General features: G+C 42.8%; 2 protein-coding genes and 1 long non-coding RNA gene across 19 annotated transcripts in view; 2 read left to right on the top strand and 1 right to left on the bottom strand.

Moving 5' to 3' along the window:
• Window positions 1-7440, top strand: part of PCM1 (pericentriolar material 1) — a 46681-nt gene extending 39241 nt beyond the window's left edge. For 15 of the 16 annotated variants that reach the window (XM_074588195.1, XM_074588210.1, XM_074588206.1 and 12 more), the window contains 8 exons: window positions 533-589; window positions 2384-2522; window positions 3264-3412; window positions 4383-4458; window positions 5449-5702; window positions 5926-6018; window positions 6151-6274; window positions 7102-7440. In XM_074588195.1, coding sequence (XP_074444296.1) covers window positions 533-589; window positions 2384-2522; window positions 3264-3412; window positions 4383-4458; window positions 5449-5702; window positions 5926-6018; window positions 6151-6274; window positions 7102-7127 — 918 coding nt within the window. In that variant the 3' untranslated portion in view covers window positions 7128-7440. The remainder of the gene's footprint in view (window positions 1-532; window positions 590-2383; window positions 2523-3263; window positions 3413-4382; window positions 4459-5448; window positions 5703-5925; window positions 6019-6150; window positions 6275-7101) is intronic. The other variant, XM_074588209.1, reaches the window with a different exon arrangement.
• Window positions 7441-9876: 2436 nt separating this feature from the next.
• Window positions 9877-18320, bottom strand: LOC141743608 (general transcription factor IIE subunit 1-like). 2 transcript variants are annotated; one of them, XM_074588212.1, is made up of 5 exons: window positions 18190-18320; window positions 13135-13596; window positions 11490-11691; window positions 10749-10972; window positions 9877-10351 (listed from the first exon to the last, which is right to left on the bottom strand). In XM_074588212.1, the coding sequence occupies exons 2-5, from the start codon at window positions 13580-13582 to the stop codon at window positions 9963-9965; spliced, it is 1263 nt and encodes a 420-aa protein (XP_074444313.1). In that variant the 5' UTR covers window positions 13583-13596; window positions 18190-18320; the 3' UTR covers window positions 9877-9962. The 2 variants fall into 2 exon arrangements, with proteins under 2 accessions (XP_074444313.1, XP_074444312.1); XM_074588211.1 differs by having other exon boundaries at window positions 18273-18316.
• Window positions 18321-18653: 333 nt separating this feature from the next.
• On the top strand, window positions 18654-21251 carry LOC141743610 (uncharacterized). Its single transcript, XR_012587121.1, has 2 exons — window positions 18654-20207; window positions 20606-21251. It is a non-coding gene; the product is annotated as an uncharacterized LOC141743610 (long non-coding RNA).
• Window positions 21252-23092: the final 1841 nt, after the last annotated feature.

Genomic DNA, 23092 nt, shown 5'->3' on the forward strand with positions numbered 1-23092 from the left:
ACAATGTTTGCCTTGTTGCTGTGGCAGCAGTTCAGATTCAACAGAGCCAGAACTGGCAGGTCCTGGTTGCCTTGGACAGACCCACGCAATTATCTCTATGTGGTCTTCTCACAGCTTTCAGGTCTGGGATCCTGATGCAGAGACGTCTGACCTTGCTTGATTTTCCCAGTAAGCTGACTGGGTGTGGATTCCAAACTGAAAAACACAGCTCTGTCTTGAGCGGAGCTGGTCTATCTTAATTCTATGTGTTGAATGTGATTTAACCGCAGACTGGAGAATTATCCCGTGTAAACATAATTGTTTAAATAAAAAGGGCTAACACAGTTTTTTGTAATATTTTGCAACTAAAATTTTGAAGACATCTGTGTAAACATCTCTCATAGTGTAGAAATCCCTGTGGCTTACTGACGTTTCGAGATAGCAGTTCTTGGTAAGATTGGCATTTCTGCCAGGCTTTTATGAAGCCTTAGTTTGGTTCAGTATTTCAAAGTTATTTCAGTTTAGAATTGAAGAGAGTTTGTGTTTCTTCTAGGCAAAAGGTCTCCAGGTGGATGTTTGTTCATCTGCTGAAGATGTCGATGAGGACAAAGTATGTTTATGCTTCTCAACTGTCTTTATTCCTCAGATAATTTTGCAGATCACTTAGTCTTGCTGTTTTTTGTCATATAAATACAGTATCTGTAAGCAGCCTATTTCCTAGTGTTTATAAATTTATTAAACATTGTGGGTTTTATCTTCTTTCTGTTATTTTCAGTGATTTACTTTATCAAAGTAAGAAAGTAAACTATAATTTCCCTTTTTTAATTTGAGTTGATGGTCTGGAAAAGGACTGCCAAAAAATCTGCCTTCATCAATAAGTCTGTTATATGCGTTCAGTAAACATGGCTTGGATGCTTCTTGGTTGCTCTTGTTTTTATCCTTGATTCTACTGCAGAGCCATTAGCAGTGTAAAGACTGTAGGATGCATTTCTTATAAAACACTATCTTGTTACCTTTCAAGAAGTGCACTCAGATCAACAAAGATAGTATTAAAGATGCTTTTCTATTTATTGTTGGTGACCTTTATGTAGAATGAGCTTTGCTTTAGGACTGACAATTTGAAAGTCTGAAAAGAGCAAAGTTTATGTTGAATGCTACACAACTGAAATGGAATAATTTGTGACACTTGCTGAGCAGCTTTAGGGTAGGATCTTGTTTTTCCTTTCAGTATTCATTTTCTGTATTTGACAAAAAAAAAAAAAAAAGCCCTGCTCCGCAGGTGTTTACTGTGGGATTGGGTCTGGGGCTGTTGTATTCAGAATCTAGTCATTCCTTGAAGAATTAAATAACAAGGCTAGTAAATAGAGACAGTGTTTAATTATTTTTTAGCAATTAACATTTTCTTTTTTTAATGATATGGAATGAGTTGTTTTACTTTTCATCTTAAGGATAAGGCACAAGGAGAGTTGGGACAAATGGTACTAGAGGTCCTCAGAGTCAAAGTCTCTGTGTGCTCTGAGTATTAGATGTTAGGGCCCAAAATTTCTCCCTTTTCTCTTTGAGTTTGTTTTGAAAACCACTAAAGAATCATTGTGTTTAGGGAGAGGGGTTGTAGATGAACTTTTGTATTTTATGCTGGAATGTTCAGCTTTTTCCAACCAAGGGAAAGATTCAGGTAATGTACCAAGTAGAATGTTGAGTGTTTTCCAGGTGGGCATGGGCATATGTATGGGCATAGAGTCAGTGCTTTCTTCTAGGGCTTAGAGCTTCTGTCACACTGCTTCGGAAGTGAAGGTGGGAATCTGTACATCACTACTTACGATTGCTGTAGTGTAGAAGAGTCCTTTCAAGATTTGGAGACAAGCTTGAGGCTTTAGTTGGGGTTCACATAGACTGAGCGGAATTCTCTCGCTCCAGGTGTTCAGCAAATCATTCAGTCAAGAAACTGCTGAGTAGCTATTGCCAAAGAAATGAGAAGCAGCAGTTAGGAATATTCCTAATTTTTACTAGAGGTCATTTAGGAGAGGCAGGGAAATGAGTAGAAGGTAATAACACAAGTGTGTCTGTCTTCCTTGTGATAGTGACAAATCTAATTTAAAGAAATCTTGTTTTAAGCTAACGTGCTGATCAGTGTGAACCTTTTTCAGATAATGAAATACTCGGTTATGATGTGCTTGATAGCTATGTCTGAACAGTGCATGATCTCTTCTAGTAGATTCTGATGCTTTGTTTCAGGAGTAGCTTTGCAGTATTTATTTCAAGTCCTTCAAGTCTTCTTAAACATTACTTTTTAGTCTGTAGATTTTAGATTTTGGGAAACAAAGGTGACTTATTGATGCAGAAACCATAACTTAATCTTTAGATGAACAAACGTGAAATTACACAGTATGCCTTGTTTTGCTAGGATAAGGATGAGACTGAAGCTGTTAAACCGGTGCAGGACTCAGAAATGTATGATGGTAATCCAGTTCCTGAAAGTATTAGGTCTGATGTGTCTGATCAAGAGGAAGATGAGGAAAGTGAAAGTGGTCCCGTGGCAATAAGTAAGTAATTTTTATAGCTCATTATTCAATGTTTTCACTGTAGTTTTGACCAACTAATTTTACAACAGGATTTGCGCAAAGTACTGCAATGCAACAGCTTCCCTCACAGATTTTCTAGTCAGGTCTTTTCCAGTGAAACTTTTCCAGTACTGTGTTTACTAATATCATGTCAAGGGTTAAATGTTCCAATTAGAGGAGCTTTTATTCTTTGTAACCAGTAGGTCTGTAGAAATGCATGTTGGAATCTGATTCGTTGTTTAAGTTACATATCCTGTCTCAGCTAAACTTAATGTTTCTCAACCTTTAACCTGAAGGATGTGAAATCTGCTCAAATTTTTGGCAGTTTTGCATTTAAAGGATGATCTTTTGAATATGCTTCTCTTTAAGCTTGCGTATTTTTAATAATTTTTTTGGTCCTGTTTGTGGTCTTACACCAACTACTCATGGCTTTGTTTCCCTTATATTTACATTCTTCACACCAACGTGCTCAGTAACTTAGATTCTTCACACCAACACAATGGTGTTTGTTGGTAACATAGCTTATGTGGAGCATATGGATCTTTTAAAGTAAGTCATCGCTGTATCTTAATTTCAGAGAAAGTTTTGAAGTATGAGTTATAACTGATCATTGCAATAAATTCCCAAAAGGGATTTGGATTTTGCAGCCTGACTTTCACTCTGTCAGGCTCTGTCAATATGTAAATCCAATATGAAGATTGTTTTACATTGACTTGCTTTCAGGTTTATCAAAAGCAGAAACCCAAGCTCTGACTAACTATGGCAGTGGAGAAGATGAGAACGAAGATGAAGAAATAGACTTTGAGGAAGGACCTGTTGATGTGCAGACATCACTACAAGCCAGCAGTGAAACAACAACTGAAAATGAACAGGTACACCAAAGTTGTAAACACAGAACAACCTAAGCCAGTGCATGGCTTTTCAGACAAATCTCTGTATATAACATCTCAGTTTTTCTTGTTGCACTGTTTTCATACTGACAGAAGTAGAAGAATAATACAAGAAATTACATGAAAGCAATGGCTGCTACATACAAAATAGCTACTGCTCGGTCCCCACCTAAATTTATTATTGGTATGGCTGATGCCAAAATGGATGGATGGACACGCACAAAACTACTGTTTAAATCTGCAATCAGAGAGAGAGAATGTTAAGCTGCAGTAGAAAAGATTAAACTTTCAAAAAAGCATCAAGTTTTAAACTGTTAACTGGTTCTTCCTCTGTGTTTGCTGACATCAAGTTCTAATTGGGCTTTCCTTTGCAGAAGCTGTTGACTCATGTATTCTAGCATGTCTTTGATTTGACTTTCCTCTTCATGTGATACATTTTTCTAGAACAACAGTGAAATGTTACTGGCTTTTCTATTGTCATTTCACTGTCATTTCCTTAAAAACATTTGGATGTGTGTGACCTGGTTCGGGAGACTTGTCAATCTTTACATTTCGGTAAATAAGATTGACTTCTGAGTCTTTTGAAACTTTGGTTTACTCAATGGCTACTAACATTTAGGCAAGGATGTAGCTGGAACATTTTACTTTAAAGGCTAAAACAGTAGATCTTTTTCAGTGGAACTAAAGAGTTTACCTGGGAACTACTATAGCAAAGGGAAAACTAAATGCTTAGATAAAACACACGTCAGTGCTAATAGTTTGTTAAAGTGTGGTTGACCAGCTGATGAATAGAGAGTAGAACTTGCTGTCTTTATTTCAGACTAGTTAAAAGACAAAAGCATGGAGCAAGTGTACATTGTGTGTCTAGTTAGCAAGGAAGAATAAATTAGCCAATAAGCTATGAAACTGATTTGTTCAATTTGTTCTAACTTGTCTTCACCTTCCCCAATAGACTTCAAACCAAGAATTGAATAAGACAAAAAGCAGTGAGATTTTGTCATCGGAACAAGAATGTGTTAATGTTAAAGGTAAGCCCAGTACACAGTAGCTGAGACATTAAGACTTCTATATGAATTTGCATATTGGGAGAATTATCTTGGACATTGCTTGTGATATACGTAATTAAGAGGAAGAACATCAATTTTGCAAGAGTTTAGTGGGCTGGTTTTTTTTTTTTTTCATGGAATGGTGTCAGTTGACTAGAAATGTCTGTGTTGATACAGGCACAGCAAACCTTTTAAAGAGAAAACCTGGAATAATCTTACGTGGTTTTGATGCTTGACAATAGTGTGAATTTTGGTTGATTGTTGCAGCTTTTGGCACACAGCTGTAGCAGAACTAATTTGTCTGTTGCAATATTTTGATGTTTGGATTTGTCTAATATTTGCTTTTTCCATTACTGCCATTTACTAGCAATTTAAATTACTTTATATTTTAAAGATTTATTTCTGTGAGTAATGCTGTGTTGTAACTGACAGAAATAATTTTCTGTCAAAAGACAGAAAAGCTACTGGGTGGTATCAATGTTACTTATAATCTAACTGTTGCTACCACCTTTTCTTGTGTTTTTCTGTTGCAAATATTGGTTTTGTTCTTGGTCTTTTTTTGTAGGCTAAAAGTAGTATTTGAGTAGATTCTGTGTTGCCACAAGAATGTGGCAAAATGCTAAGGAATTTATTGTTCTCTATTATATCTCCTTATACCAGGAATTAATATTTTACAGGAGGTCATATATGTCTGGAAGTTGGTTTTTGCTTGGTTTGGTTTTGGGTTTTGTTTTTTTTTTCTTTAAAAGATGTATCAATTCAGAAATCTTAAGTCAGATACTGTTTCGTGACACTTGTTGATGCTTCAGTGTATGAGAGTACAGGTAACTGATGTTTTATTTCAGTCAGACTAATTCACTTTGCTCATTTGTATCTTTGAATAATAATTTGTAAAAAAATAATCTGAGATTTTTGTATGCTCAGAATCCTTTACAATCTATACATTTTTAAAATGTAGTTTTGTGGTTTTAGGTGAACAAGATGTGGCTCCAATTTTGCCTCATTACCTCAATGTCATGGAGAATACACCGCCTTTACCGGTCAATACCCCAGAATCCTTTATAACAGCCAGTATGAAAACAGAAGAGTCAAGCTCATCTTTACCAGTAAATGAAACTCAAACACTAGATACAATGTGTGTAGGAAACAAATCATCTGCTGCAAGTTCCGACAGCTCCATGGCTGGCAGCCCTGATACGGAGTCACCTGTGTTGGTGAATGAATTTGTACGTATATTTCAGTTAAGATACATCCAAGAGAAAACAGAAGCTTTTTTCTCTTTCAGTGGTGTTTCTAGTTTATTTCTAGTCTTGTTCAGTGTTCATCTGCAAATTTGGTATGGGCATTGCTTTTTGATGTACTTCATTACAATAGTCACAAATCTAGTTTTGGAGTGAAAATAAAAAAAAGTAACACTATTCTCTTAAATGTCACTATTTTTCTTAACAGGAAGCTGGTTCTGGGAATGTCAGTCAAAAATCTGATGAAGATGACTTTGTGAAAGTTGAAGACTTGCCTCTTAAACTTGCAGTGTATTCAGAGGTATTTTGCTATTGCTTGTGGGGCTGTTGTTTAGAAGTGCACACCCTAAATGTCTTAATTATCTAGATGGTGGTAAGAATTATCCAGAACTTTGATTTTTTTTTTTTCTTTTTTGGTTTATCTGTTACAAAGGCAGATTTAATGAAGAAAATGGCAACTGAGGCGCAAACCAACAGTTTGTCTGATGAATTACTGGATGGAGGTGGAGCTCAAGATCAAGAATTAGTAGGAGATGCCCAAACTCTGAAAGAACCTGGTAAAGATTATTTTCTAAATCCTCTACATGTAGTGGGAAAACACTCCAGAATGCCTAAAATTTCAATATCTTGTTATCACTGATTGTAAGCAGTTACTCTGGTGCTGAAAAAATACGCTTTTTGGTTATTGTGCATTTGAAAATGATGTATTGATATGAAGGGATTTTGCCTTCCATGTTCTTCCTGTATACTTCTCTTTGATTCTGTGGCTAATAAAAATAAACATAATTAAAATGCATGTTATAAATTAATAGTTTTGAAACTTACTGAAAGGGAATAGTGTTTTTGTACTTGTAACACAAGCTTGGGTTTAAAAATTTTGCAAATTCTAATTGCTATTATCTGATTTTAATAATGCTCAATATAATTTGCTCACAGACTGCTCAGTGGTTTTGTAATAGAAAATTTCAAGAGACTTTTCAGAATAGTAAAATATCTGTGAATAGGGAAAATAAAGTTATTTTCTATATGATGCCTACCATGAGGTGGAAAAAACTTTCAGCGTGTATGACAGCAGTAAAGGCGTGTCACTGTCATAAAACAGTACTTATGCAGCTACAAAAACTTAATGGTAATGAAGGTCAAGGAAACTTTTATTTTTAAATATAATGTTGATATTGTGACACAAGTTATGGTATTGTATAGTTAGGCTTGTAGTCTTCCCGTGGAGGGTATAGTAATGGCATATATAAGTGCATCAATTGAGTATTCTGATGGTGGTAGTTTTCTGGTATTTCATCAAAGTGCTTTTAATGGATGCTTACAAGGAGTTGAAATGTTGCTTTTGTTGCTCTTAGACAATAATGAATATCCTCTTATTTTACAGAAACTTTTGGAGCTCAGAGCGCATGAGAATAACCTGAAGATACCTGCATTTATAAACTCCATGTATACAAATGCGTATGGAAGATCAGCACTAATTTCCCAGAACTCTGGAAGTGTATAAAAATGTAAAATCTTTGACACACTGCCTCATAGGGATAGGTATGCTAACTTCTGCCTGGGGCAGTTCAACAGCTGGAACTGAATCCTCTTCTATTCAGTTTTGCTGCACTGTTCTTTTTCTGTCTTAATCTTTTTTTTTTATTTTTTATTGTGACTTGTTTAGTAATTTTAAAATTGTTCAAAATGGTAGTTTTAAATAAAGTTTGGACTTGTCTGTAAATTTGTCTTTTGAAAGATTTTCCTCTGGCTTAAAAAAAAAAATGGTATGCAGAGTTTGCTGTAGCAGTTTGTTACTCCTCTTTAGAGAAACACTGCTGACTTTCCTGGGATAAGAATCTCTTTTTTCTTGTTTTCCAACTTCTACAAATACGAGGTGTAGACATGGTACACACCTACATGTTGTCTTTATAGCCTACGTATAGCTGGACTGTAAAAAAAAAAAAAAAAAAAAAGAACTAAAACGAAACAGAAAAATTCTTGTTGTTGGCCAGTGGAATTAATTTCTAGCAGCACATTTATCCGAGGTGAAGTAAATTCCTTGGTTTTGTACTTAACTGCAGAAACCATCTGTGTTTTTCTGCATTTTCTGTTTTGCACTTTCAGTATGCAAAGGGATAAACTGGTCTGAAAATGTTGAGTATCCTTTCACATGTCACACTTAAAATTGCTGCAATTGAAAGCCTGTAGAACGCGTTCCTAAAGTATTTGACCTTGTAGAGGGTTTTCATGTAGGAAGGAAGACATTTAGGAAATAGCAATTAAAGTTAATGTTTAAAAAAACGGTTAAAGTCAGCACCTAATGAAGTCTCATGGCAAAGGCGGAATTAGGATTGTAGAAAAGTAGATCAGAAAACTTGAACCAGAACAAGTTTTCTTCAGTTTTTCAGATCAGAGTTGCTAACTAAGTTGTGAAATTGAGGTAGAAATAGCTTATTCAGCAGATTTGCTGCATGATAGAGATCCTGTTTACCTTAAACAAATACAAGGCTTTTCTCAAAGCAGTTCAAAGGCAATGGTCATCTTTAATTCAGGCTTGTCTTCCTCGTGAGGTTAGCGTAATAATACGGCTCTATGCTGTGGCAGTCTAGCGACAGTGAAGCTGAAATATGCCTGAAGTTTGAATAAAATGAGTGCGATTCTTCTGCGATTTCATTTATTATTTCTTTTAGTTTGTTGGTTCTGAGTGTCTCCAGGTGTTATGAACGAATTTTGAAATGGCAGATTACAATCACATACCTTTAATCTTCAAAGACAAAAGTCTAATGAAAGGTTTGAAGATACCTTAGTTACTGCGCAGGTTTAAACTCATGGGGATACTGTGTGCAGGAAAAACTTGGCAATTTTGAGGACATTGTGACAAAGGCAAACCTGGGAAAGCAAAACAAAGTTAAAGTTTTTAATTACTGACTTGGCACAAGAATCATTCACTAGATCTAAAAGAGGACTTTTTCATAAAGTAGAACAACATTTGTGCATATTTGAGACAAACCTAGTTTATATGGTAAATCATTAAACTCTAATGCTCATGAGCATGCACCACTCCTGAATTCTTGCCCTGGAACGGTCTGTAGGAACAATGCACTGAGATGGTGTTTCTTTGGTCATATGTCCTTCACAGAGTGGTTGAGGTTGGCAGGGATCTCTGGAGGTCATCTTGTCCAACCCCCCTGCTCAAGCAGGGCCACGCAGAGCTGGTTGCTCAAGCCTATGCCCAGATGGCTTTTTAATATCTCCAAGGATGGAGACTCTGCAGCCTCTCTGGGGAGCTGGTGCTAGTGCTCTGTCACTTTCACAGTCAAAAAGTGTTTCCTAATGTTCAGAGGGAACCTCCTGTGTTTCAGCTTGAGCTTTGGATACTGAAAGTAGACTATGAGGGCACAAACAGTAGAATTGCTGAAGAAGTCAAGCACTCTCTTTTATTCTGATGCCAGTCCTTCTATACATACATAGTTCAGTTCAAGTAGAAGGTTTTTCAGTGGTAGTAGAGAAGATCTTGCTTAAAAAAGAGTATAGGAGACTGTGTGAAGGAGATAGGAGAAGCAGTCTTCTGCTTGATACATGACTTGCTTCCTTACTAATCTGGACCAAAAAGAATGTTATTCTTTACTGTCCAGTGTCCATTGCAGTTCATGACTTCAGAGACAGCTGTGTGGAGCAAGGAGTACAAAGAATTCAGATCTAATGATTTTTTAAGATGAAAGTTAAGAAGCCAGAGCTGGGTCTCTTCCCCAAGCTGGGGTTTGCTGTATAACACCCCTCTGTTCCTGCTGTGTAGCAAATGACCTAACAAACCATAGAACACAGGGGTGCAGAGTGAAACCAACTCCTGTTGGACTTGGACTCGTCAGTACTGGAAGTATCTGCTCCTTCTGGGAGGAAGGTGGAATCATTGATTTCTTACAACAGATTGCAACGTTGCTTGTGAAGCTTTATTTTCATCAGACTCCATATTGTATCCAGAAATGATTTGTGCTCCAAAACCAATTACAGCGTTCACAAAAACTAAGCATTAAGGCAACAGAAAACCCGTAGCAACTTCGGGTTGCTTTTGCTGCAATGCTAGTGTTCTGAACTGTAGTTATTTCTACAGGGTTGCTACCTTGCATAACAACAAGGAGTTCAAACAAAACTTAACTCTTCAGTGGTAAACTTTGAAGAACATAAGTTAAACTGTAAGACTAAGTGTCTCATTTCAAGAGAAACCTTCACCCATTCTGTACAGGTTGCATATTCATAGAATATTTATTCAAAGACAGCCTGGAACATTTCTTGCCCTACTTTTATATAAGCTTCTCTCTCCTCATTTGTCATGAGAGAGACAAGCTCTGGATTTTCACTGACTTCGGCATATGAACGCGGCTGACCAGCGACCATTAAAATCGGACCTTGCGTTTCCTGTTCCTCTTGGTCAGAGTTGCTGCCAGCTGCTTGCGTTCCTGCTCCTCTGGAGTGCTTGGCATCTTCAGAGTCGCTGGTGTCACTGCCCGACTCAGGTAGTTTGCTTCTGACAACAGGAACATGGTCTGTGCTAGATGATGACTTGGATTCGTGGATCAGAAGAGTCTTGATGATTTCGTTATTGCTGACGGTTTCTTTAACGCTTTCTTCAGTTTCTTCAGAAGCATTTACTCCTAATACACAGCACTAAGCGTTAGAGGCGTCAATAGTTTACAGTTACCACAGGCATCCTACATGGTTTTCTCTACTCTGGATCCTTTTTACCCACCCTTTAGAATTCTCCTGGAAGTGCAGACATTTCCAGAGCTTTCTGCTTTAAAGATTACCACTGATGTTACTGGGCTGTTACAGCCAAAAGTTTTGGGACCTGGTACCTGACCTCTGGCTTTCAGAATTCTACCTAAACAGTCTAAAGACAAGTTTTTAGAAACTAAGATCTGATATCCACTAGTGCAGAATTGAAGCATTACTCTACATTCTAAGCCAAGTTATTACATTTTCAATGGGAAAGCTATATTTAAATACAGCAAGGCTACTGAACAAAAGTATTTGCTAATGCTTAAAACTTACCCACGCTGTTGTTGGCTCTTGTTGCTCCTTCCACGGTGCTCTCTGACATCCAGATAGGTTGCTCTTTAGTTGCTTTCTCTCTCGTTTTCTTCTTGGGCTCAGAGTCTTGGACATCGATAACCCAGTTTTGGGTGTACATATTGTCAAAAGAGGAACTTCTGTTGGCCCATTTTTCAGGTCGGCCGCAGGATTCCAGCACACTCGAACCCACCTTCTGATCAAAGCTGAATGAAATGTCACCCATTTTGGACAGGTTAAATACAGGCAAGACGCCTTCCCCCCCAGTTCCCAGTTGAGAAAGACCAAAAAACCCATGTTTTGTCAGCAGACTAGCTTTAACAAGTGCTCTATATTAAAAAAAATTGCGTTCCCCATTACTTCACCAAAGAGGCAAGTGATTCTGAACCACTGTTTTTGCGTGGTCTCTTCAGCTGTGCATCCCTGGGTGAAGCGCGCTGACACAGAAACACGACTTGAGCACAGGAAAGGCTGTGAACGTATTAGCCAAAGGACAAGTCTGTGAAATTACTCCTTAAACCCAAAAAAGGGGCAAAAATAAAACTATAAATGCATGACAACAATTTAGAACGGCTTATATATATTACAGGCTTCTTCATTAAGCAGCTGACAGTACTGAACAAAGAGTGGAGTAGGAAGTAGGTTGCGAGATTGAAGATTTTACAACTGGAAAGTTGGGGGGGTGTTTTGTATTGCTCAGGATTTCTGGGGTTATCTTTATACCTTTCTGATAACTCGGGTATTTCTGTTGGCTGAGGCTCCAGCAGGTCGTACGGCAGAACGATATCCTCAGTCTCCCGCAGCAGCGCGAAGATGGGTTCGATCTGCTCGTTGAATTTGGCGAGCAGGGTTCGAGCGTCGCGCTTGGGAAGCGCCGAGGCGTCTTCTTCCACTTCAGTGTTGCAGTAAGTGCAGCGGAAAGTCTCTGCAAGGTCATCCAGAGTGGAAATTCTCATGTTCACAGGATGCGAGGGATGAGCAGTACCTTGTCAAGAAATCCACAGCCTGGACAATCACCGAGATGTTCTGACTGCGCTGGACATTTGTTCACGTTAACGAGGGGAACTCAAGTTATACAGGCAAGCCGGGGGGGGGTGGGGAGTTTTTTTGTTGTATTTTTGGTGTCTTGTTTTTTTTTTTTATTATTATTATTTTTTCTTAGAAGGACTGATATTGACACACTTGCCATACAAGAGAAAAGTCTATACGGGGGGAAAAATTAAGCTGCCTAGACATGGAGCGCCATCAGATAGCAAGGTTTATTTTTTTCTTCTCTGATTTCATCTTTTTCTTAGTTCATAACGTAAGAGAAGGCATTTGCAAGCATAAAGAGCATCTGGTTTTAGTTGTTCAGAGTTCTAAAGTTCAAGAAGACTCATTTAGAGTCAGAGCATACGCTAAAAACATGTTGTTTTTTTTTTTTGCTTATAAGTAGAGAATTAAAGCCTCTATTTAATTTTATTTATTTCTATTTAGATTTAATTTTATTAAAATCTGTCAGCAGCCTCAACCTCTGTATTTCAGTAACTTGCCAAAGTCCCTCCATTTAGCACAAAGGGGTGATTTTTGCGAAGCGACAGCCGCCTCCGATATTTCGGGTCAGTCACTCAGAGCAGAGTTCATCCTGCCTGGCTCTGGGCTCCTTTCCGGCTACCGTGACCCAGACGTCAGCACCGTAGCTGCGCTTAGAGCCACGTAGTGTGATACGATGCCGTTTTAACTCATTTTGAAAGAGTGCTCTCTGTTTAGTTATTTTGATTCCAGAGAAAAGAAACCCGCGAGCCCCGATGCCTCTCCTGCCGAGGATGCGTCATGTTGCCCTAGAAGGAGCCCGAACTTCCCCGTTTCCAGCAGAGGAGCGGCAGAACCACGCTTCTGGCCGCTCCTGCACCGCGCTCATTGCAGTAGGTGCCAGCAAACAGCTCTGTCCATCCAGTCCTACTCTTCCATCAGAAGAGCTGAACACACAGATGAAACTAACAAAATTAACTGAACTAACAAATTTAAAACGGGGTAAAAGGAGTACTGTATTCTCATTTCCTTCTGAGGAAGCGGGACTCACGAGAATCGTATCTGAGTAATCTTAACCCAGGTTAAGCGTCTTGTTCCAAAAAAAGCTGAGCCTGAAATCTGATGCCCAACCCCAGCTCGTACATTCAAGGTTGTTCTTCCTCTTCTTGGCCTGTTGGACAGAGACAGCTTTTCCCCCTTGCCCTCACCTCCCAGCTTCTCCCGTCCCAGGCCCTTGCCCACCAGCAAACAAGGGGTACATCCTAACAAACGTGCTTTTACCGCAGAGTTTGCACAGGAGCTAATTTTGTGCTATCAGTTATTCTTTAAGTGCAAATAAGCGACATAAGCAACATACCTGTAAATATATCAAAGAGCTGATTGACTTCCAGGTCCGTGTAAGTGCTGGAGCAAGATGGACATTTAAAGGAGGACCGGGTAGTTGAATCCCTCTCATCCGCCTCTATTTTCCGGCGTACGTGATCCAGTTTGTATTTTACCACGTCCACCAGCACCTTGTAATTGATGTAATAGTAATTATGCCTTGTGCTCTTCCCGTTAGGCCCCGTTTCAACTCGCATCCGCAGCTTCACGAGCTTGTCGGCCTTGAGCGTGTTGAGGACGGTACGCAGTTGTTTCCGTTCGTACTTGAGCAGCTGTAACAAGTCGTCCTCCTTCACGCAGGGGTAGCGGATCAGTACGTCGAGGGCCAGGGAATACTCCACTCCATAGAAACCACGCACTACATATTTGGCCAGACGCTTCAGGACTGCCGGGATCTCCGTGATAAAGTTTTGCTCTTCCATCAGGAGCTGAACCGCTGTTGGAAAGAGAAGTGCTGTACAACAAACAGAAGGGAGGGGAGCCGTGGTGAACCCTTCTCGGCGCTCGCAGACAGGTACAGAGCAGGTCCTTTGCTGTCTGCACTTCTGCAGGAGTCCCCGCTGAACAGATTAATGTAAAATCCCTAACCAGCACCTGGGGATGGCCAACGTATCGATAGATATCAAAGGTTACCTAATCTTCAGGTACCATGATTACACCGGAAACATTCATGTCCTCTTGTGTAAAGGCCTACAGAGAATATCTAGGAGAATGGTTTACAGACAGTTCATAATAATCCTCTTTAGAGGAGACAGCATAGTTAACGTGCAAGTCTAGGTCTGCCTGAAGAATCTGTTTTCATTCACAGGGAGCCAAGTAAGGTCTGAAGTGAACACCAGGCAAAAAATCTTTAGCTTGATTCATAACACACAAAATAAGCACACATTCATAAGCACAAACACAGGCTGGGGGATGAAGGGATGGAGAGCAGCCCTGCCGAGAAGGACTTGGGGGTGTTGGTGGATGAGAAGCTCAACATGAGCCAACAACATGCGCTCACAGCCCAGAAAGCCAACCACATCCTGGGCTGCATCAAAAGCAGTGTGGGCTGGAACTAGATCATCTTTAAGGTCCCTTCCAACCCAAACCATTCTATGATAACAACACGTGAAATAGATGAGTCTGTATCTCCCTTTGTGGCAAAGATCTTGCTCTTTGGGATTTTTCTGCTGGCTGCTGTGGTCAAACAAAGCACTAGCAAAGCTGGGGCACGGGACGCTCCATCTTGTATCCTCACCCAGCACAGTGTGCCTGGGGCTGTGCCTGCTTGTTCCACCACGCGAAGTCACCAGGGAGCACTTGCAGCGCAACATTTTCCTCCCAGTATTCTTCTCCCCTGCACGAATCGGGCTTCTGGCAATAACCTAATCCCATTCAGTAGACTGTAACTAATTTTAATCAGTCCAACTGTCCTAACTGCTTCTTATTTGTAAGGAGTGGAGGGAGAAGCAAAAATTACGGTATGTTTCAATAAAGCACCATCCCGATTCCCTTCTTTGAGGCATGTTAAAATCCTATAGAAATATTTGATACCACAAATCTGGCCTCTGGCCAGATTGCTTTGCAGGGAACCATGCGAGGTGCAGCCCGATGGTGCTGGTGGAGCCACCGGGTCCAAAGGTGGGTGGTTGGTGGGATGGCATCTTGCGGCATGGTCAGCATGGCACCCGTTGCTGAGGGGCACCTTGCTCAAGCCCAGTTGACTGCATATCACTACACAGAGCTTCCAGGTGACCTTCATCAGAAACCCTGGTTAAACCAACAAAACTTATCTGCAGTAGCTTCACAGTTGAGCCGTAACTAAATTCACGTCTTGTGGGGGAAATGCTGCCTTTGGGTTAACAATATAAACCTGATGGTCTGAGGCTCAAAACCCCAAAGGCACCAGCACCACACTGACCTCTACTTCCCACGGGAAGAGCAGGGGAACACTGGAACAGGGAGGAGGTCGAGTCTCCATAACTCAACTGGATAAGAACCCAAGCAGCCTGACCCGGCTTTGAGAGTAGTTGTGCCATGAGCAAGGGTTGGACCAGATGGTCTCCGGAGGTCCTGGCCAGCCTAAATTCTTCTGTTCTGTTCCAAGAGAGTTAAATGTAACCACAGTAAGGAGAGAAGCTTTGTGAATGTCAGTTCCATGAGAGTCCTCCTCAGGCTGTAAGAAGAGCATTTCTATGATTTTTCACAAAAGCCTTGAGGAGGAAGTAATATTTTTTGGTTGTTATTATAGTTTTACTCTTTCACTTCTCCTTTGCCCTCATCCTCAAAAGAGGTTTAACTGAACAGTGCTCCTGACTGTCATGTGTTAGCGTAGCTCATCTCATGACTAGAGGGACAACGTTCCCTTCCCCAGGCGGGAAAGCACAAGAGCTTGAGCTGGTGTTCAACCGAGTCTCCCAGAAGCTGAATTCTGTTCTTGCTGCCAGTCAAGCCCTCGCAAGGGTATGACACACCGTCTGTGCACACGCGTGAGGATGTGTCAGTGGTGGGACAGGGCCATACTCTAGTCAAGAGTCAGGAGCTTGGTCTGCTGAAAAGAGACGTTTTAATAAAATCTTGGTGACTGCAATCCCATCTCCACCTCTTTACTCAACAGATGAGCTAGTGCGTTTTCTGCCAGGTAAAGGCGTGTGGAGACCTGCTGGATAACAAGTCACAGTGGCCGTCCTTGAGCCACTCGACCATGTTCGTGCCCCAGCTGCGTGCAGCAGGCAATTTCCCTTTCCCATCCTCAGCAAGGGCTCTCTGCTCTTAGGGCTGGGTCGGCTTGCCTTTGAAGGCAGGATAAGGGTATGCAGAGGAGATGATCTGTATGTTGAGAACGGCCGAGGAGCTTCAGACAGCAGAGGAGCTACCAGTGTGCAGGACAGCTTAGATTTCCTGCTCTGGACCCGGGGCTACGGGCCGGATTCCCACATCTGCTCTCCAGCGTTCTAACCCCAGGGGCACTTGAGCATAAACCACGAGATTGCTGGAGCACAGACAAACACAGACTTCTTCCACAGAACACCACACTAACTTACGCTGAAGATTCATCTTTCTTCCTCTTTCTGGCCTCACAGATTTGGAATTTGTTTCTGTGCAGTGGCTTATACTCAGCAGGAAGGACGGACGGACAGTGACCTCAGCCAGCTCCAGAGATCAGGAGCGTCGCTTTGAGTCTCCTCAGGCTCTGGAGAGCCCTTAGCCTTGTCCTTCTACACTGTGGGCAAGTAGCCCAGAGAATGGAGGCACCAAAGCCTCCAGTATGTGCCCAAGGAACGCAGCCATCGCCCATTTCTGTAACCCCGTCCAGCCCCACTGAGGAGCACCAAGCGCAGCCCCAGCATCCGTATGGGAGATGGTAGCAGTCACGTGCATTAGTCTGGGCCAGCATCTCCAAAAGGGCCGGGGTGGCCCCTGTGTGGGTCAGTTTTAGATGAACTCCACTTAGATTGTGGCACTACCAAAAAAAAAAAAAGAACAAAACCCAAAACCAGTTCTGCACCTAGCCTAGTCCTTGGCTAATGGGGGCAGAACCCTGACACTTGAAGGACTTGCACTAGGAGCAGGTCTCGTGACTGTTTTTCCTTACCCCAAGCCAAATACAGCATGAAATCATTTCAAAGGGAGTGAGATAAGTCGACAACATCGTTAAGGAAGGAGTAGGACCTGAACTGTAAGCTTGAGGTTTGCTGACCTATCAGTTCTCCGGACGAGTCCTTAGCCCAGGCGCGCGTGGTGTACCCGCATCTCCAAAGCCAGCAGGTGCTCCCAAGGGCTGGGAAGTCTGGGCTGCGCTGAAGTGCTTCCGAGCGCCTCAATGTTAAAAGCTCTTCAGGTCTTACAGCCACGGAAAGTATTCAGGGAAAGAGAAAAACCACCACCGCCCAAACCGAAAACCCACAACCAAAAACCACCCACAAAAAACCCCCACCACGCCCACACAACAGAACCCCCCATACATACATACACGCATAGCGTAAATATTACGAATATATCCTGGGAGAAGAGTGAAAAGCTTTTTTTCCCACAACAAATCCATAAAGCCCACTGTCCATTGGCTGTGGAAATTTAGATATGCAAACCTTTGATTCAATGTGAAAGGAACTGGCTTTCTCTTACAAAAATGGCTGAGTTTGTGCCAAATGAAGAACATTCACAGAAAATACAGCCCCCTCGAGAAGCTGCAAAAGAACCAAAACTGTATGTATTTTATAGTAAAAACTACATAAAATCAGAAATGGGGGGGGAGCGGGGGGAGCTTTCTCTACGGAGCTGTGGTATATTTGAGGCTGTATTTCTCCAGGCCATTTTGAAAAACCTCTCCATTTTATAATTGCCAAATCTGAAGTCCTGCGATGCAGGAAAACTGCGGATTTTTTAAAAGCTGTTGCGTGTTTTTCAGCTCGCGGGCAGCAGTTCTCCTCTAAGAGGAGCTTGAGACCACCCTCCTGAAGGAGAGGAGGAGGAAGAGGAGCAGCTCCCTGCAGACAGAGAAGGCCTTTGAACATGAACCTGCTCTGCGGCTCAGCTACGCTCTGCGTTAAGGACACAGGTATTTTGCTACTCATACATTTTTTTTTTCTTTTTTTTCCAGCTGATGGCATGTATGGGCAAGATATCTTCCAAATCACAGACTACATTCTACCTTTAGCTGCTTTGAGAGTACTTGTTTTTACAAGAGCGGGGGCTACCTTCTTATTACATCTACTATTTTTGAGATTATTCAGTAACGGAGGTGCCTGAGAGGCCCTCCTGCTTGAGGTTACCACGGAGCCATTGCAGGCTTCGTCAAGGAGAGAGGAATGCCAGGCTTGCTTTCCCCACAAGCAGGAACTACCTTGAGGATCCTCTTTTTGCTTTGGGAAACCTACACGGAGTTGCTCGTTGCCTTGGCAGGCGACTACCAAAAGCAGAATTTCAAGTTAACAGGCATCATCTAGAGCAAGTTCTGCAAGGTTTCTCTGAAGCCAGTTGCTTAATTAACATTCTACTTGAGCTGCCTGAGAAGACAAACTCCCCATCTCACGCTCTTAAAGACACTAACCTGGAAAGATTTATTGAGGTAATCTCTTGTCAGGCTTCATATAACCGTATCATTTGCAAATAAGTGAAAAACCTTATCGTTACCTCTCTCGTAGAGGCAGAAAACGTCAGGCTGATCCTGTAGAAGAATCGCTCCTTTCCCAAGCGCTCAAAGTAACTGCCAAACAAGCTTAAGTATTCCCCAGCCGTTTCCTAGAGCCATCAGTGATAAGCCCTAATTACCGCCCAGCTGCAACAAGAGAGTCCCCAGATCACATTTTGTTGGCAACTGACTGAATCCAGCCTTACATACATTGCGTCATGATAAAGGTATAGATCTTATTGCTCAACAAAATCCACCTACAGCAGGCAAGGGCTGAAAATGCGAGTGGCTGCAATCTTTGATTACTGGGCCCATTAGCCTGACTTTAGAAGACTAAAAGCAACATAATAATTAACTCCTTTTTTGTTGTTGTTGCAAACCAAATATTTAGTGCAGGTAACTTACATAATTTGTCTGTAGAAGCTTTCATAAGCAAACCAACCTGGAAACTTGAATATCTTGCAAATAAAAAAGGTGGAATTAATATGTTTACTGGCTTTTGCATTTTTACTTATTATCCTCCTTAGGTGGTTTATGTCTTCAAAAAGAAACAAAAAGCAATTTTGGACTGTATTTCTCTAGAAGATAAAGTTATGAATACTGTTATTTCCCTTTATGGGTTAGGCATCTGTTTAAAAGCACTGTTGAAATCGGGTTGCCAGACACTACAGTCCGGGGTTAAAATGTGGAATTCTATTAGGTTTTTAGGTTTGCGACCATCGTATTCCATCTCAAATCCATGTGGCTTTAATGCAGCTTTTTTTTTTTTTTTTTTTTTTTTATGTATGCAGAGTGGAGGCCGGTGCTTTGCAGGGATGTGACTTAGGTCTCCTGGGTACGTGTTGCGGCACGACTTGTGCTTTCCTCACTGCTGCCGCTGCTGGAACTCCGACTTTCCAACTTCCCCGGGGCCGTGGGGAGCCCCGAAGGGCGGGAGCTCGTCTGCGCGGGGCAGGCTGTGGGACCGGCATCTGTAAACGTCGCTACAGAAGGCGGTGCCTCTCAGAAACAGTCAATACCAGAAAAGAAATCTCCTATTTTTGTAGCTGTGACAAGAATTTAGATTTCAAAACACTTCAAAGGTTCGAGACTGCAGTTTAGAAGCAGCAGGAGCAGGTGACTATAAAGAAAATCCCTGAGATTGGCTCTGCTCTTGCTTGTGATTTATGGTAGCAGGGGTTGGTGTCATGCCTTATGCTGGGAAAAAAACCTGCTACTACTCTTTTTTGTTCCATTAAATAAGAAACATTTTGGCAGATACCCACAACTGAGAAGAATAATTGGCATAAACCTTCAACTGCAAATGTAGGATGTAAAATTCAGTGGATGTTCCTCGTTCCATATAGTGGTTCTCAAGTACGCGCCTTTGTTGTCCTGTTACACCAGGAAACGCGAAGGAGCGCGACTACTTGCTGGCACCTGTTGGGTTGAGGCTGTGGGGAATGTTTACAGTCAATAATCCCCGCGGGTTTCCTCGCCGGGTGTTTCGAACGGGGAAAGTGCCGTGTAACCCCAGCGCTGGTATTCGTGCGACAGCCTGCGCGTGGAGGCGTGGAACCAGATCACAAGAAAACGCGAAACAGTTTTCTAAATTAAGGAGAGCGATGGTTTGGCTGGTACCGTGGCGTTCAGAGGAAAGCACGAGCACCGTGCAAGCCGCGGCCGAGCACACCAGGGCTGTTCAACACGACAGTCAACCTCCACAGCAGCTGAGGTAGATCTCCATGTAGCAAAGGTGCTGCTCAGCCCGGGGGCTGCCTCTCTGGTGGCTGAGAGGGGGTCGTGCTCTGCCGCCTTCGTCCTGCAGGCTCAGAAGAGGAGAGAAAATTGCAAGCCAAATTAAAAAAAAAAAAAAAAAAAAAAAAATCAAGTGCGGTTTGATTCCTGACTGCGGGTAACCCTGGCACCGAGGGCCGTGGGAAGCGGGATCGCTGCCGGTATGTTGTTGCGATGTTGTGCAACAGGGACGTGATTGAAAGCGGGAGCTTGAGACGGGGACGGGCAAAGTCGCCTGGCTGCCGTTCAAACCCCTTTGGGTGTCTGGGAGGCTTATCTCGAACGGTGCGGGCCTGCGCCGCGCTCGCAGGCTGCCTGCTTAAAGGAGGCAGGTAATGAACTGAGCAGTCTCAGGCGGGAGAAATCAACGCAGAGTCTGACCAGGGGTTGAAGGAGGAAATTAGTGGGTCGCTGCTTTGGGGGGCAAAGGTATGACCAAGATGCTCCCAGAGCAAACACAGAATGTTTCACCGGCTGGTGTAGATGGCCCGGCGGGTGGCCGTGATGTGCACCTTGGGCAAACGGGAGCTCTTACGAGTGGCTTTATTGTCCTCTCCAGGCCCAACAGCTGCTGTTCTGCCTTTCTCCGGAGCGGCACGTGGAAGCTACGGTCTACTGTATCTCATATTCTCCACACCAACTGATACCCAGCCCTCAGTTCCAAAAATACAGTCTGTAGCTGCCAGGCTCGTACGCTCAAGCACTGCCAAGTGAGAGACCACCAGGATGACAGTAAGTGCCCGTACGTAACCCGCCCCCCTCGACACGCGGGGGTCTCAGTGGCACAGTCCCGTCTCTCCTCTGTCTCCCCGTGCTGGCCCTTTCACAAAGTCCCAGCCAGCACACGGGGCGTGCGCAGTCAGCAGCAGCCGCTGGCCCTGAGCCCTGCTTGTTTTCTGATTGAGACAATTCGTTTTCTTATCTGTTTTCCTGTGGTGCTCTCCCCGTATTACCTAATTCCACGATCCTTGAAGGCACGCTGGTATCGAACTACATCAGCTTTGTTTGAGGGCTTTAGGCCTCTTTTGGGATTAGTTTATGTTGCCATCTCCCAGATACCTCGTAAGATAGAGGATATTGTGCAGGCGGATGCGGAGCTCTGAGGTACAGAACTTGAAACCAAGACTGATGGATAATTTTTTGAGAGCCTGAACTGAGATGTAAAAAAAAAAAAATAAAATTAGGATACATTTTACAGTAGTTGACACGATTGCAGCATAGCTCCCTCTGTCTTGATTGTCGGTGTGATCGGTACTTCCCAAATACAGCCACTGGTGTCACAGAGCGGGTAAGGGCCAAGCACCAGAACGTGCCGGGCTGCCTGGGAGCGAGAGCTCCGTTGTCCCGGTGGGTGCTCAGCCCTGCCTGGTCTCTGCCGCCATCCTCCCTCTCGCGAGGCATTCTCGTCATCGGCCTGAAAGCTGGAACAAAGCAGAAGCCTTTCTCCCCTTTACCGTGCCAGCCTCCTTCACCACAGGAACACAGCCCGTCCTGTGCAGCCAATGAAACGGGGGGTTTCTGGAAAAGGAATTTTGGGATCCTGCAAAGAGACTGTAGCTGTCGTGGTTTAGCCTCAGATGGCAACAAAGAACCACCACCAGCCAAAAAGAAAGGGGAGTCAGCGGCTGCTACGCTTGTTGGCTTCTGGACGGGGTTACCTTCACAGCCTTAGTACACTTTTAATGTAACTCATCCTGCTTTTAAATTTAAAGAGTGGCTGCTTGGGATAATATGTACTTTTAATGTCAGTATTTTTTTCTTAGAGGATCAGTTTAGATCTACTGTCCCTCAGCATATAAACATTTGAAAAAATGTAGTGCCAGCAGTTCCTAACCACGTGGGCTCCTGCGGGCGGGGAGCCCCTGGTTTGGTGGGGGTTTCGGGTGACAGCAAAGGATGCTCGGTGTCGGGTCAGGGAGCCAGCAGAGGAGGACGCTGCAGCTGCGAGATCTGCACAGCCTGCTGCTCCCGGCTGTCCTCCTCTTCTGTTGTACTCCTCTCTGACATCTCCTGGCGCTCTGGCTCCTGCACCTCTCTCTCTTCTTTCTGTTCCCCCCTCCCCAGACCAGTTGCTTCTGCTCCTTTCTCCCACCTGGTTCATGCACCTCCTGCAGCCGCTTAACAGAGCTGTTCCCAGCTCTCGGGGCACGGTGCGTGTACACCACTTGCAGGAACACAGATGCAGCATTTTGGGAACGAAGCTGATGCAAATTATATGTAACTACTCAAAGGTTTAAATACTGGTGCAATTCAGACAGTGGGTGTAGCCTGAGAAAAGGCTATGTCTCACCCAAACCCTCCAGGTACCTGAATCAAAGTTCCGCTTTAAAAACAAGATGGCACTGCAGCACTTGGCAACAACTCAATGCTCATGATCTTTTTTTCTCCTGTGGACAAGAAAATATTTTTTTATTTATCTTTCTTAACAAGATGAACCATTTTCACTGAAATACAAAGAGGCGAAAAAGTCTAGGATGATTTTTTTTCTACATTGGGCATCTGCCTAATAGAGAAAGCTCAGCAAGATTAAAAGCCAAGACTCATAGTGGGAAACCTTAACTAAGGCTTACGACTGGAGCTGCCGTCAATGCAGAACACCCAACAGAGGCAGCCTCACGACGGGGGGTCTGCTATTGCTCAGGCAAAAGGGAGAATAAACTTTGCAAAACAAATCAGACGGAGAGGTTGTCCCATATACAATTAATATAATTCCGAGCTGATTCACCGTAGATCAGAAAATGTCCTGAATACACAGCTTCTCAGTGTGTAAACAGACTCACTCCTTTGTAATTAATTGTCCTCTCTTCTAAGTCGCAGAGTGTGGGAGCAGACTGAGCTACAAAAGACCTTTAAAATCTTTGATACCGCAAGTTACGATGGTCTGAAAAACTGGTAGGGAACAACTGCGTGGTCTGCTTGCTTCTTGATCACGGTACCTGGCCAACTGGCATGTTGGGTTTCCAGACTCTTTTAACAGTCAAAAGCAGCTTCTTATAAAATGCATAAATAGCTGGAGATTTCTGCCCAAGGTAATTGTGGTTTCTGC

The sequence above is a fragment of the Larus michahellis genome, chromosome 5 (assembly GCF_964199755.1).
Source record: "Larus michahellis chromosome 5, bLarMic1.1, whole genome shotgun sequence".
NCBI classification, from domain to species: domain Eukaryota; kingdom Metazoa; phylum Chordata; class Aves; order Charadriiformes; family Laridae; genus Larus; species Larus michahellis.

Excerpts from the sequence above, each read along its gene's own strand:
- LOC141743608 (XM_074588212.1), bottom strand. The coding sequence starts at position 13,582 with ATGGAAGAGCAAAACTTTATCACGGAGATCCCGGCAGTCCTGAAGCGT. Across the intron at positions 11,692-13,134 it reads GCTCTTTGATATATTTACAG|AGACTTTCCGCTGCACTTAC; the intron begins GTATGTTGCTTA and ends ATGACCTTGCAG. Across the intron at positions 10,352-10,748 it reads AAGAGCCAACAACAGCGTGG|GAGTAAATGCTTCTGAAGAA; the intron begins GTAAGTTTTAAG and ends GCTGTGTATTAG.